We start from the raw sequence: 15,404 nt of genomic DNA on the forward strand, positions 1-15,404 counted from the left end.
GGGAGGTCAAGTCTCCCTTAATTATGTGTTTCTCCGTTACCTCTTCCTGTTCGTTTGGCACAGCGTGTGATGGAAGTGCATGATGTTTCTTGGAAGGGCTGTGGGGATTTCTCTGAAATGTTGAATGGGCAGGAGGAGGTAGGCAGGGGACTCGGGAGATTTATTTCCATTGCACATGGCACTGACGTTGCTGAGGAATGCTGTGTTTTGGAAGGTTTCTGTCCAGGCAGCTCCTCGTGAGACTTGGAGACCTTGTGACAAGTGTTGGATTTGCATCTGGGATTTGCAGTATGGGAAAGTCCTTGGGGGCAAACTTAGTGAAATTTGTCTGGTTTTATATTAACGGTCCATTTAATCGTGAGAAGTTGGTTTGGTTAAAGCAAGAAGAGATGAGAAGAATATCCCCTTTTGAAAGACTGAACTAGAAGTGGAGTGTAATCCAGATGGCCTCAGGTTTGGGTTTTGGGGAAGGAAACTGTCCTGGCTCAGTGTGATTTACTCCATTTCAGTTTTCTAAACAGGTTTTAACCTCTTTTTCCCCGCTGCTTGCCTTCCCTAGGTACGTACATACCTCAGGCTGCGGGCATTGCCCTTCATCCACACGAATGGAGACACAGCAGGCAAAAGAGCAGCACCCCTCCTGGGGACCCCAGGAAAAACTACCCCTACATGGATGGAAGCTTCAGTGAAGACGACTGGGATAAGCCCAGCAGGTATGGAGGGGAGGGAGGAGGCAGGTGGGGCCTTCTGCAAACGTGAGGGTGCAAGGACACTGAATGTCATGGATCGGATCGGCCAGAGGTGGGGAGGGCCAGTGATGCCCCCATCTTGGCATCAGGCAGCTGTGGGGTGGGGTGCTGGGGTGCTGATCTGCTCTGTCAAACCACCCCCACATTGCCAGCTCGCCCTGGGCATAGCTCTGTGGCACGTCTGCCATGGCCAGGTGACATTTATATCTGGAGTTAGGGCAGTCTCAGCTGCATGGACCACAGGTTCTTACCATGTCTGCTACTCCTGCCATATAAAGGCTGCAGCACTTTCATCATTTAGGTGTTGTAATAGGTAGTCATGGCCAGGGCTGTCCTCCGTTGTGTTGGCCAGACATGATGAGTGAGGATGCAGCTTCACAGCACCTTGGTGCTAAAAAGCCAAAAAGACCAACCAAAGCTCTTGTAGGACCGGTATGAGGTTGCATGTCCAAGTTAAAATCTCCTAAAGGTGTGGCTGGATCTCTCTTTCCATCACACCTCGGCCCTTCCAACACACAAAAAAATCCATGCCAAGTGGGCATGGTCGAGCTAATCCCCCACCTCAGCCAGAGTGGGAGAAATCCTGCAAGGCCACCCAAGCACACGGAGGAGGCTGCAGCTGCCCCTCTCTTTGGGTGAAAACCCTGCTGGATCTGCCCTGGCCAGAGGCTGTCCCTCACTGAACCACACACGGTAGCCAAGCCTCGTTGCTTCGTAACTAACCCTCCCCTCAACATCCTCCAGAGTCCCCATAGTCGTGTGTGTTGTGTTGTTACTGTCGGTTCTTTTTTTTTTTTTTTAATTATTTTTCCTTAATTTTTGTTTGTCAAAACAAAACCCTTAGAACATCTCATGGCCATTTCCACCTATTTAAAGATGATCAAACTGGCAGGAAGGCTGGCAGCGGCTGAGACTTTGTTCTTGTTTTGCCTCTCAGCGAGAGCCGGCTCGCAGAGGTCGTTGATCTCTCGGCCTTCCCAGCGAGGCCGCTGGCAGCTGAAGTTAGCAAATCTGAGCCCTCGAAGCCCCGCGTGTCCCTAATGAGGGCTCCGAGCCCTGATATCAAAGTGCAAGTGAAACGGTTCATGCTGCTGAGCCCTTATTATTAGGGAGAAAAACAAAATGTCTCTAACCGCAGCTGCCTTTAGCCTGGAAAATCCTGCTGACCTGGTGGTGTGAGAACCTGTACTGATTCATCCGAGTCCTGGGCGTGTTTGTTATATTGCTGATCTGAGAGGCAAGAAACTTGTAACTGGAAGGGACATTTGCCTCTTAGGAAACCTGGGAGCAGAGGAAGGAAATGAGTAAGGGGAAAGAACTGAAAATTCCTTATGGGGGGAAATTTGGGTTTGTTTTTATAAAGTCTTGCTGGGTGTTTTTTTGACCTCTCTGCCTGGTGTTAAAGGCTGCTGCTTTACAAGCTGATTCTGATGAAAGGTAGGGGGGTAATTTAAAATAAAATAAGCCGTGTCAGATACCACTCTCCAGGCAGGCCATGATCCCACAAGGAACAAAAGTATGTGTGTTTGAGGTTCTGCCTGCTATAAACTCCCATTTAAACCACTGGATGAAAAGCAAGTGCTGAGACTTTGCTATTAATACAGATTTGGAAAAAGGGTTCTGTTACTATCCCAAGGAGTTATTACTTGTCTAACTGAAGCTAAGCTCTCTTTGACTTGTACTCAAGTAAAATGTTTTGACTTTGCTAAGTGGCCCTGGTGGGTAAGCGTCCCCTCCTGTTAGCACTGATGCCCGCTGTGCCACGCAGGGAGCTGCCAGATGTTGCAGAGGTGGAGCCTTGTCCATGCAGCTCTGCATAAGATGCATGGAAGATGCATTAAGGCTGTTCTAATGTCACTGCCCCCCTGGGGTATCTCCCTATGATACATTAGTGGATTTATTGTGATTTTGATTTAACACCACAGAGAGTTTGCTTTAAGAGGCTCCCGTTACCCTGAACCCTGATGATCCAGGTTTCACAGTGCCCGGTGTTCAGTAAGCAGTGGCTGGACAAGAGTGTCACCTACTTCTCTAGTTTGTTTGAAGGACTTCAGCATGTTTAATTGTTGTTTGCTTTAGAAGTCCAAGAATTGAACCTGACTTTGTGGTCAGAGATAAGAGACACCGAAACCGCTGGGTGGGAAATCGCTGACTCCCCAGCGGGACACACGCAGTGCTCACATTAACACGTGTTTGCACCAGCTTGAGAGGTTATCACTGTCCTCGTTCTCTGTTGTAGACAGAACTGGTAACAATCTGTACACAGCTGTGGGTTCAATGACTCGTGTAGCACAGAGAGACCTGAATGTAAGAGCTCACTTCCTTGGTCATCCCCAAGCAAATGAAGCTCGGTTTGTATGGGTTATACGCTGACACTGTCGATATTGCTTGCTGTAGTATGTGTTTACTTGTCCAGCCTAGGGCAATCATTATTATATACACCTTTGCATTATTACTCTCATAGATACCTAATGTATTTATCATTTTCTCACCATGTCTGTTACCCTCTGTGTTTTTCTCTCTCTTCTCAGGTGTTCTGTGTCTCAGATCTGAGCTCTATCCCATCAGCCTTTGTACTAACAGTCTCTGAGGCTCCTGGTTTACCCATAACGCATCCTTTTTTCTTTCACTTCTCTATTTCACCAAAACGTCTTCCTAAACCTACAATCTTCCTACAGGCACTTTTTAATTTACCCTTTGAACTTTGACATTACTACACCAACTTAATTCTTCCTTTGAAGGACACTTGCCCCGTTAGTAAATGCATGGAGGTCTCGTATTCGGACTCTTGTCTGAAAAGTTCATATTGTTTGCTTTTGTATATGAAGACTCTTCAAGTCTCTGCTTTTACTGGTGAGACACTTGCTGTAGCCTCGCGGCTTTCATCCCGCTGCAGAAGAGTGCTGACAATGTTTGGTTCCTACGTTACAACAGATACCCCAACCGCCAAAATGGCCTTGAGACCACTCACGAGGATAGTTTTTGGCGTGTTTTTGGAGAAGCTTTGGAGGATTTGGAAACATGCGGCCAGTCTGAACTTTTGAGGGAGATTGAGGTAAATCACTTTTCTGAATTTGCTGCTGATCTATTTTGCTTTTGACTTAAATGCTGAGCTGTTTCCCTGGACATGTGACTTGCCCATAGCATCCCTGTGCTGCCAGTGGTGTGAGGAAAGGTTCGAGTTTAATCCATTTCAGGAGCTGTGCTAATGGATAACTACATCTCATTAGACAGTTACTTGCGTGCGCTTTTCCCCTGAGCCGAGGAATTACCCACCAGTAACTCCACGCTCTTTTTGCAAACTGTTGCTGGCCAACAATCTGCACGTGACTGTTGGCAAACCTTCCTTATCAAACGGTAAGCCTTCGACTTGGGGAGATAGTGTCTGTCAAACGCACTTTGCAAAGGCCAAGCAAAATGAGCCCCCAAAAGCCCATTGGGACCGAAGCCTTGGCTTACTCCAAATACAGACAGGCTCAACATGCGTCTTGCATTCAGCTGTTGCTCTGCCGGAAACTGTTTCAGTAAAATGGGTAATTGGAAGCTTTTCAGCCAGCCTTCCTCTGGAAAAATCTGAGAAAGTGATTGCTTCCTGCAGAAATAAAGGTGTTTCCTCTCTTCACAAGCCACTTTCTCTTTTCTTTATCCAAAATGCTTTGTAGGTCATGTTATTGTGTCCGGTTATAGGACGGGGAGCCTGCATTTCTGAGCTGTGGGATGCAAATAAAAACCTCCCCTGAGACTGCAGAGCAGCGGGCACTAAACCTGCCCAGCAGGACCCAGCCACGGGCCCCCTGGCTCCCACCACAGCCTGCATGGAGGAGCAGGACCCAGGGAGCTCCTCTCTCCCTCAGCTTTCTGGGTACAGAGGGCTGGGGAAGGCTCACTAGGTTGTGTCCTCCATCAGCCCTAAAAGTGTGATCGGTGGCCAAGGTAGTTCCCTAAGGCTGGAGGAGCAGGGAGGAGATTGAAAAGTGGCGGGTGCTGCTCTGGCACGTCGTGCAGGAACGGCGTCCCCATGCAAGGTCTGATGAGGTGCCTGGAGAGATGCCAGCTGCTGGACTGCGTTGGCTGCTCCAGCGTCATAACACAGATTTTGGGTTGGAGATGGTCTCTGGGCATCTCTGGTCTGTGTGCTTGCTTCAGCCAGCAGAGGATGCCTGTTACAGAGGGGTACGACCCCAAATCCCATGGGGTAGGTCTCCCTTGTCTCTCTGCAGTCTGCTTTTTTATGCACAACTGCGTATTACTTGGGCTTCAGAGAGAAAAGGCAGCTTCTGAATATTTGGAGGTGGAAAAAGAAAGTGCTGGTTTGGTCTGTCTGTGAAAACACAAGTGATGAGGGACTTGCTAATTCTTCTTTCCTGCTTCATCATTAGAAATTGTAAGAGGGGGAGAAACGTCAATGATATATGTTGTGCTGAAGCATGAAGCGATGTTATTGGTTGTCTTAACTGTTTAAGAAGGCTGACTTAAATACCCAAAAAAACAAAACCTGAAAAGCCCCCACCAACTGTAACTTCTCCCCTTGATCAATTATCTCCTGGACCTGGATTTATTTAGAAATGAGCTGAGGCAGCTGCTATCAGCCTCTCTGAACTGCTAGTGGCTACTTAAGGAAAAGTACCTCTCTGAAATGATGCAGAGATGTTTCCCTTCTGTGTAATGGCTGATCTTAATGTGAAAAAAAAGGGATTTGTTTGGCTACTGTGAAATGCCAGGATAGAGAAAATAATCTTTCTGCCCATGACTTTCCAGAGATCCGTGGTGCGGGGATGTGTGGGCTTTTGAGTCATGCTGTTTGGAGCTTTGGCAATTAGAGCAGTGCTTTTAAAAATGCAAAGAAATTTTACAAAAAGATGAACACCTCTAGGGATTTGGTGAATTTAGCACATTTTTAGAATGTTTTGGAAAGTTCTGGGGACAAAGGGAAGTGCGGTGTTTGTAGCAGAAGTCTGATGGTTTTCAGCTTGCCTTTTACTGAATCCAATGTACCAGTAACCTGTTCGTCTTTGTCTGTTTGACTGTCCTCCACGAGGCATGGTGTGGGAGGTGCGGTGTTCTCTGGGCTCTTGCTGTGTTGCAGGTTTCTAAGCCCCAGCTCCCGAGCTCTGTGGTTTGATGTCAGGTCTCTCTTCTCTCTCTCTGTAAATCTGATCCTTCATGTTCTACCTTTGAAGAAGAACAAGAGTCATGCAAGAAGCCCTAAGATAGCTAAAATTCAGGAGCCTGGTACTCATGAGATACCTGCCTGATGCCCTTTGAACACCTGGGGTGGATGACAGGGATGCCCTAATATTAGGGAAGGTAGATTTGGGATTTCTCTTGCCTCCATCAAGTGCTGAGCTGCCGCAGTTCTGCTGCAGCTTGGGGCTCTTACCAAAAATTGCCCAAGCCAACTTTCCTACAGGTGATGGTGGCAGCGAGAATGGGATCATGTAGCTGAATTGCTAGAGACATCACATGTTAGTTTGGGACCCTGAAGGTCTCGGGTAAAAGAAGTCCTGACCAAAGTCAGTAGTAAGAGTGGGAATCTTTCTGGTCTGCTCCCTGGCCCTGCAGTGCCGGTGTCGGTGTGGCACGGTGTCCTGGGGAGGTCCGAGGCTGCCTGAGGTCAATGAACGAATGTAGCCTGGCTGGCTGCACAACACAGCATTTGTTAATCCAAGTATGTGGTAACTCAGCATCCTTCCAGCGGGTAGCAGGTATTTGAGTTTTGTCCAAACTCAAGGTGATTAAGTCATTTTTTTCAGGAGGACCTGGCAAGTGCTAGGAAATTCACAAGCTAAAAGGGTAGTGCTGGCATTTTCATTACTGCCACCCGAATCTGCTTTATTTGCCTTTGTTCCAGCTTGGAGCAAAGAGCCAGAGGGCCGTGATTAGAGGCTTAGTTAGATGGTATTTCCCCTGTGCACAGGAGCAATTGCTCTTTGGCTTGCCATATTTAGCACTGCTGAATTTTGCTATCTGCTCCCTACCTTTCCTTCTCTTTCTTCTACCTTTTGACATTTAATGGGGCTGCAGACCCTTGGAGCCTGAACTTTGAAATGATGACGGCTTTCATTACGCCGTTTAAGAGGGCTCTGGGACCTGGAGCCAGCTGAGGTTCCGCAGACTGGATTCTTGACTCCTTCGTTAGCTTTGATCAATGTAATCTCATTAGTGAAAAGCATTGCCAAATGGAGTCGAATCTACTTAGGGGCATCATTTAATGGATGTTATCAAGGATGACCAGGCTTAAATACTACTTAATTTCATATTTTTATCTCAGTTTTACTCAGTGAAGGCTCCCATTTACTGACAGATAAAATCCTAATTTCTCTGCTGAATTGGGCTCTGCGGAGTCCGAAGTACTGCCTTCCTGGGGCCTCGCCAGCACGGGGCGATGCTGACGGGGAGCTGCAGCACACCGACGTAGGCTGGAGATCCAGGCAGACACCAGTCCCTCTGGGAGCCCCAAGATCAGGATGTTCATCCATCTTGAATCCCAAAAGATCCCCAGATATGAGGCCTGTCTGGCCCTGTTTGTGTAGAAGGGGACGTCAAAAAGATCATAGAATGGTTCAGGTTGGAAAGAACCTTAAAGACCATCTAGTTCCGACCCCCTGCCATGGGGGGCTGGATAAGAGATGCTCCACAGATGCTTTTTCCATCTGAAAATGGCTCTTACAGCTAAATGAAAGAGCTTCTTGGTCGTTCCTTTCTGATTAACGAGAACCAGAGTGCCCCCCTGTTGTCTTTTCTGCCATTTTTGTTGCCACGCGGTCCGTCCCTTCCTGCTGCCAGCTCAGCTGAGTGACTTTGTGCCCTTGCCCTACAGGCGTCCATCATGACGGGGAGCGTACACAACCTGGGCCTGGAGGGCAGCAAGCTGCTCCTGGACTCTGTCAACCCATCGGGACTGAGCCCGTTGAGGAAAGCCAACACCGGCTGTGATGACGGACAGACCGAGGGCAGCAGCTCCCCTGCCAAGAAGAACGAGAGGAACCTGGACATGAAGAAGATGGAGAAGGAGATGCAGGAAATCATGTCCCCTACCCCCCTCGAGTTTCACAAGGTCTGTGTAGCCAAGGGTTGGTCTGGCTGTGGCCCCCCTCGATGGTAAAAGCTGCTGGGTGTTTTGCAACCCTGTAGAAAACATCCTTTGTTCAAAGGGACTGTTGGTAAATGTTCCCTGCCAAAGCTGCCCCCGACCAAGGTGTGCAGCAGTGGTTTTCAGATTAAGAAGAAGAGGCCTCTCCTCAGGAGAGTAATGGGAATTAGCTGCCGTGCTTTGGTGGGTTTCAAACCTGTGCTTTGCTATTTGTCCTTATTTTATGAGATTTCCAGGTCCCTGTTTTCTGTGGTTCATTAATTGGTGCTACAGATACAGGTGAGAGAGCTCCATGTATGGCCCCATGGAGACCTGCTGACCCTCTTCCAGTGGCACGCACCACTCCGTAGGCCACTTCTTCCTGAGAAATAGTTTATTTTCCCTCCCCTTCCTCTTCATCCCCAGCCTTTCCTAAATGGGTGCAAATGGTAGGGCTTCACCGATGGGATACTTGTTTGAATTCAGTCCCCAGGTGAATGTTGCCAGTTTAAGTGTGGTACAAGGCAATGGCAATTAGAAGGAATAATTAACTGTAGAAGCTGTTAATGCAGAACGCAAGTAGGGAAGGGATCTGGAGACGTTTCAAAAAATGTGATTGCCTTTTTCTTTCCTAGTGTGACTTTAGAGCGAAACCTGCACTTAGGGTAGCTAGGAAAAACAACTTTTTCATGTTTGATCTGCTCTTGTCCTTCAGGGCATGGCAAATGCACCTTTAAATAAAACTTATTCATTCCTGAAGGAGGAGAGCTGTGTAATTAGGCATGTAAGGGGGTGGCTGTTCTTTCTGCTGGAGCATCTGGTGCTGGCTGTGTTTGGAGATGAGTTTGAGGCCAGGTGGGCTGCTCCTGCGCGTCAGCCTGGGCTCCGTCCTTCCCAAGGACTGCACAGCTGTGAGGCTTCCCCAGCCCATAGCATGGTGGTGGAGCCAGAGCCTAATGAGTTCCCAGCTCATGGGAGGCAAAGGGGGGTTATGGTGGGGGGGAATCAGTTGTCCCTGGCTCCCAGTATCGCCCTGTGGCAAGACACAGTTCTGGTAGTGCACATCTCCTCATCTGCGACTGTGATCAAGGGAAGGGGGGTGAGCTTACCCAGTTCTCGTCCTCACTAAGTCAACACTGACTGGTGCAAAGCTTCTGAAGAGAACTGGTGAATAATGCGAAGCAGATTAGATGTTCTTGCTGAGTGACATTATTAAAAATGAGCTGCCTTCACGTTTGACACACTACATTGAAAATTCCCCGTGAACACGTCGATTTTTCATGTCCGAGTTCGGGGTGCACACAGGATGCATGCGTAGCCTGGGCTGGGAAAGGCAACACTCCATCAGTAACACTCGCTGTGTTTGAGCAGCATTGCCTGCTCCTTGGGTGACGACAACGGCTCAGTCTGTATTACACAGCTTGTGTTTCCTTCCACATCCAAGGGGAAGGCCTGTTGTGTGGCCACTCACCAGAATACTTGTCCATGCCATCCACCTAAGCCGGTGGTGACTGGTAAGGCTCAATCTGCATTAGCTGATTTCTTAAAATCTGCCCAGGAAACACATGGCAGAATTGCTCTAGGCCCACACACGTTGCCTGCGCTCTTGCTGTCCTGCCAACCCTGAACATCTCCTCTGGCCTGTGCAGCATTAAAATGTGTGCTTTCTGTTTCTGCCCCTCCAGATGACACTCCACAAAGACGCAGAGAGCGAAGACTTTGGATTCAGTGTGTCGGACGGCCTGTTAGAAAAAGGTGTCTATGTAAATATGGTCCGTCCGGATGGGCCAGCAGATCAGTGTGGCCTCAAGCCATATGACAGAGTGCTTCAGGTAATAAATGCAAAATGCAGTTCTGGAGGCTGGGACGGAGTGAATGAGTGGCTGAGAGGAAGAGAGAAGTGAGACCCACCCATGGCAGCACTAACTTTAATGAAAGGTAATAGTTAGCCAACTAGGTGAGCACCTACCACCACGCTCTCACTGAGACCTGTGTTTTACAGTAACAAATCACGAGGTAGCAAAGCTGGCTCCCCTAGAGTTACACCTATCCCAGGGAGCATCTCCATACAGAGCCTGTCCCAGCACTGGCCATTTTGAGCTCAGGCAGCTCAAAACCAAAACAACCAAAAAGCTGTGTTGCTTTCCCTCCTCACCCTCGGTCCTTTTCCTATCATGTAAGAGGGTGATTTTTGGATGAACTAGACTGTGTTGACCAACATGCATTCTAGTGAATCTCCCCTTGTGGAATTGAGCAGTGTTCATGAAGTTCGGTGCATGCCTTTGACAACTAACAGCCTTCTAGGAACAAACCATCCTTCAAGCAAATTGTTTTTCATGGATATTTTTATTCAAAAGATATTTGATCTGAAACAACCGATGCAGAAACAGAATAAAAACTCTGGTCAGAAGCACGGTCTGTAATAAATGTAACTTGGGCATATCTGCCTACCAGAGGGACAAGAAGAGCATGGTGAGTTTTGGAGCTTGGAAAGGAACTTTATATGGATGAAAAATCACAAGTTTTGCTTTGGGGCAACTCAAATAGCAACTGAGAAGTGGAAAAGTTGCCACCATTTGGAAATGCAGATATTGTGACCATATTTGGAAACACTCAGAAAGATGTTTAGTTTTACTAATTTCTAGGCGGGGGTTGTTAGCAGTAGAGTCAGAGCCAATATATTATGTACAGCAGGTAACTGGAGAACTGGCAGGGCTGTGGGGAACCTTGTTTAAGCTTGTTATGGTCTCTAGCCAGTTGGCTGCTATACAATTATTCCTTCTCGGCTTCAAATAAAAGATGGTGCAAGAATGAACAAGAAGCTAATTAGGCTCTAGGCTGCCTTTCTGTTGAATGTTGGATGTGTCGCTCTTTGCGAGTGCCAAGTGCTCCGGGAGGTGTGCCCGAAATCCTAAACAGAGCGGAGTGGCGACTTTTGAGACCCCCCCTTTGATACGCTGTGCCGCATGGCTTCTACCTGTGAGAAGATTTGCCATCGTGTTGACACCTGTGGCAGGGATGCGTTGCTGAGGATGCTCCACAGTGCTGCTGGTTTTGGGCATGATGATGTGTCTGCAAGCAAGCTCCAGCTCTGAAGGCCAGCAAAACACCTAGTTCCCTGCTAAGGACCCTCTGCCTCAGCCAGAAGGATTAGCCAGAGCATGGCATTGCACTAACTTCATTTTTGCTCTGGAGCCGCCTGGCCAGCATGGAGCAAAGGCAGAGCAAACTCATGGCTTCTCTCTCCTTGTCCGTGCACAGTCTGGAAACTGTTGCTAGTCACTTACTTCTCTGTAAGGAGCGGTGTTGGATTCAGCTGTGTGGATGCCAGATAGGGCAGGGGACACTGCTGCCATCACAGAGCCCAGCTCCGTGGGCACGCATTAATCCTGGGAAAGGGTTTTGGATGCAAAGGTTGCATGGCCTCATCCAGCCCTTATCCAGAGAAGGAAGCAATGCCTGGCCTCAGGGGTTATGTTCACTCCAAAGGTGGGTGGGAAATTCCTTTCTCCCTTCCCTGCCTCCCCTCCCCATGCCATTTGCCAGCCCCCTCCATCCTGGGGCTGTCGTGGCACCAAGCCCAGGCGCTCCAGTAGCTGTAGGCGGGAGAGCTGGGGTGGCTCTTGCAGGTGACCCAGCCTAGAAATGTGCTTGAAGATCTGCAAGAGACAAAAGGAACAGTGCTGGTTGAAAACGGTTGACTGAAGCCTCAGAGTCTGTGTTGTGTTTGTTTTCTAGGCACTGAATACCCCACATCACAGATTTAAAGCCAGTAAAAGCCATGATGGCAAAAAAAAATCATGGAAAATCACCACCTTTCTCTCACAGACTTGAATTGGAGAATTGATTTTGAGCCCTGTAGAGTTTAATAGTCACAATACAGTCCTAGACTCCAGGGCTCAGGATTTATGCCTGATCCAGACTTTTTTTCCCTTCCTCTACCAGATACTGAGTGTTTTCTCAACTAAGCAAGGACGTGCCCAGCTTGATGGGAGGCCTGTGCTCAGCTCTGCTGTGACCCCTCACTCAGAGTCCCCCCGGGCGTTGTGTGGTTCACAGGTGTGGGTTTAACACCAGCCTTGCGTTTTCTGACTAACAAACGTGGTGTTTCTGTTGTTCCTCCCCATGGCACATCCTAAATCCATCCCGGCAGGTAAACCGCATCCGAACGAGAGACTTTGACTGCTGTCTGGCCGTCCCCCTGATCTCAGAGGCTGGAGACAAGCTGGACCTGGTGATCAGCCGAAACCCCTTGGCGCTGGCTGCCAACGCTCCCCTGGAGGGGAACGGAGAGCTGCCGGCACAGGCAGCCCGTGGCGCCGAGCTCAAGGCGAGCGTCCAGACACTCTGAGCGGCCGGCGCCGGGGGCCTCTGCCAAGCCGTTGTGGTATTTGGGGTGTTTTTCCTGTTTTTTTGCACTGGTATTTGTAAACGCTGTGTGTACCATAACCTGCAAGTGGGGAGGTGGGTCTTCGGTGAGCTGTCGCCTGTAGACCGCCAAAAATTGCTGGGAAGGCTGGATCTGGACGTGCATCTCGGGCCGTGGGCGGCGCATGCGATGGGACGAGCTGCTGGTGGGAGGAAGGAACATCCCTCGCCGTCCCCCGCGGCCAGGCATCCCCTGTGCCCAGGCTGTCGCCCTGAAGGCCTTGGCCATCCTACAAACATACATGGTGCTATTATTTTTCTTGTTTGTTCTGTTAATCGCGTACAGCAAGACTGAAACGCCTTTCCTTTTCTGTTGTACCCAGCTCCACCCTTTAAACACTCCTGATAAATCGATTTCCGCAGCCCCTTTCACTCCTGGTGCAGGGCTGTGGAGGGCCCTGTTTAAAAGGCATTTCAAAATGCGCTTGATGGTGGCTAGGTATGGTTCTTGTTCAAAAATCAGGATTTGCAGCTGCCTCCTGCCAGCCCCTTCCACCCTCTCCCACCAGGGCTGGCTCACCCCACCACCCGCTGCCCTGCGCTGAGGCAACTCCTCTCACCATCGCTTCCCATGAGCAATGCAGTTACCTGTGCTGCAGTAGTTATACAGAGCGCAGTGCTGTGCCCAAGGCTGGAGGCCCTGAATACCTACCCACAGCCCTGGCCACCTTGTTCAGATGGGTGTTACAGAGACCTGTCGCTTGCAAACTGTGCCGCCAAGTAAATAGCAGAAAAGCAATCATCCCAGGGCTGCCCCCCGATGTTTTGAATTAATAAAACCTTGTTGTCTTCTGCCAGGCAGTGGCATGAGAAGCTCTTTGTTAGATGGAGATTGTGCATCCGTGTCCCCACCTGCGCTGGCAGTGTGTGTGCCCATGTGGGTTCGGCTGCTTGCCCTTGGTCTGCCCCCTTTGCCTGTCGCTGGCTTCTCCGTGGCTTCACAAGCATGGTGCCCCCTGGGTTGTCCCTCCCTCCTGAGTGCCCCCAGCCCATGGGGAGGAGACAGCTGAGATATTTGCATTGGCTTCCTCATCTGCCTGCCAGGACGGAGTCAAAATGTGGCCGTGGGCTCTTCTTCCTCCTCTCCCAGCCCCACGAGTTCCTCCTGTGGCAGACGCTCTGTGTTTCATGTACTAGCACTTTATGACGATGTTAATGTCCCGGCACGGGTGTGATCCTGGCATTGCACTCCCTGGGAAGGCTCAGGCATGGCAGAGATGAGGAGCTCGCGTGGTTGGGGACCCACAGCCCCAGTGACCACTGCCCCCTTCCCTGCTCGCACTTTTTGTTCCTTCATCACCACCTTCATGCTGGTGCTGTGTTCGGGGCGCTGTAGGGGTGTACGCAGCATGTTTCTTGTTTTGCTGAGCCAGGACTCACCCCCCGCATCCATCCCCACTCCGTCCCTCCGCAATAGCCCGACGTATTGGGGTGTTTCTTTGAGATGTGTCCAGCCCCATCCAGCTACTTGTTGTTGTAGCCATTTTCTCTTCAAGTATGCAATATCCCATACCATTGCTGCCACAACTAGATAATGTGCCATAATTGATACTGTGGAGCATTGACAGTGCAGCCGAAAGTGTTTTTATATGCAATATTCTGAACAGTGGAAGCTCGCTGGGGCTTCTCATAGGTTTTTAATGAAGACTTTTATTAAAGGCTTTAAAAAAGGAAGAAAAACTTGGTCCTTGTATCCCTTCCTATGCATTTTGAATGATATGAAGATGAAATGCATTACTTAAATGTGTATTTTTATCCATATATTAGAGTGTATTCCTTGTAAAGTATTTTTATATGCTAATTTTCTTATGTATCTATGAAAGCACAATATTTAAAAGTACAGCATTTCAAAGAATATTTTAGTCCTGTTTTGGACCTATTTGTAAATCTCTGTATTTAAATGGGATTGCAATGACTTTGACTTTTTTTTTTTTTTTAATTAAATAAAAGCAAATGAAATGCATTAGTTTTGGTTCTTGTCTCTTTCTGCTAGAGGACAGAAGCGGGGCAATACTCTGCTTCCAGCCCTGTTTTAACTTGCCAAAGACCCTATGTTAGGAGACACCTGGTAGGGCAAGGGGTGGGCACTGCCTGTAGGGCTCCTCCTGTGGGCTTGGGGTTGCCACTCATCACCATCCAGCAGCAGGGCTTGGGGCCAGTCGCTTCATTCCCTGTGGACATAGGGACAATTTTCTGTTTGTCTCTGCATTCAGAGCTGGAGATGTCCACGCGCGTGGTTATAATATGACTGCAGCTTCACTTGGCCGCACTGGAAACCTCCTTGGGCTAAACCTTGGCTGCGTCAGGACAAGATACTGGTGCAGCAATGCACATGGTGGCCGTGGCAGCATTTGCAAGGCTATGGCAACCTGTGGGGATGGGTTAAGAAATCACTGGAGGCTGCTGTGCTGTGCTGGCAGGGTGGCCTAATGGGCGCTTGGCTCCTGCAAGCTCAGCGGGGTGCCTTGGGGCGCTGCATTGTGGTAGCCAAATTATCCCACCTCTGGAACCTGTTGTCCTAAGAGAAGACTGCCACAAAGGCAGAATATGATTGCTTGTGTTCTTACAGTAAGGATTTCTTCCCTTTGTTCTTATAAAGGGATTAAGGACACTCTACATGTCCAGCGCTGTCTCTTCAGGATCCGGTGTTCCCCAGATAAAGCCATCAGGAACTGCTGCTCACTGGCAAGGAAAGGGTGCACTGGGTTTTGCAACCTTTCATCGCCAAGTGGGTAGTGCAGGAATTTTTGGAGGTCGAGCATGGAAACGCTCCTGGTTAGAGCTGGGGAATCATTGCCACGTAAACAAGCCTTATCGGTCATCTCTGGCTGCCCTCCTGGGGCGCGGGCTGCCGAGCAAGGCCCTTCACATGTTTGGCACCGGGGCCTTGCCAAAGCCGCTCGGTGCCAAGCCAGGCGCCAGGGCGATGTTGGGTTGAACGAGCGCCTGTGCAACGTGACCTGCGGGGCTGCGGCGCCCGGCCAGCAGGTAAAAGGTCAGCGCGGTGCTGCCCACCTGGTATGTGCTGCCGGCCGCCATCACCCGCGGCCTGCAGGCCTCGGACGAGGGAACTGGCACAGGCCTGGGCAGGTCGCAGCTGCCCATGGCGGGTACACAAAGCCCTTCAGCAGTTGTGTGCGATGCTGCATGGCTTT

The 15,404-nt window shown here is 49.5% G+C and overlaps 1 protein-coding gene across 12 annotated transcripts in view; it reads left to right on the top strand.

Moving 5' to 3' along the window:
* GRIP2 (glutamate receptor interacting protein 2) overlaps positions 1-14,212 on the top strand; it is a 255,299-nt gene extending 241,087 nt beyond the window's left edge. For all 12 annotated transcript variants that reach the window (XM_080606887.1, XM_080606886.1, XM_080606892.1 and 9 more), the window contains 5 exons: positions 560-713; positions 3,684-3,804; positions 7,570-7,806; positions 9,507-9,653; positions 11,975-14,212. In XM_080606887.1, the coding sequence (XP_080463013.1) occupies positions 560-713; positions 3,684-3,804; positions 7,570-7,806; positions 9,507-9,653; positions 11,975-12,172 (857 nt within the window). In that variant the 3' untranslated portion in view covers positions 12,173-14,212. The remainder of the gene's footprint in view (positions 1-559; positions 714-3,683; positions 3,805-7,569; positions 7,807-9,506; positions 9,654-11,974) is intronic.
* The last annotated feature ends 1,192 nt before the right edge of the window (positions 14,213-15,404 follow it).

Source organism: Anser brachyrhynchus (assembly GCF_964034855.1).
Source record: "Anser brachyrhynchus genome assembly, chromosome: 10".
NCBI lineage: Eukaryota > Metazoa > Chordata > Aves > Anseriformes > Anatidae > Anser > Anser brachyrhynchus.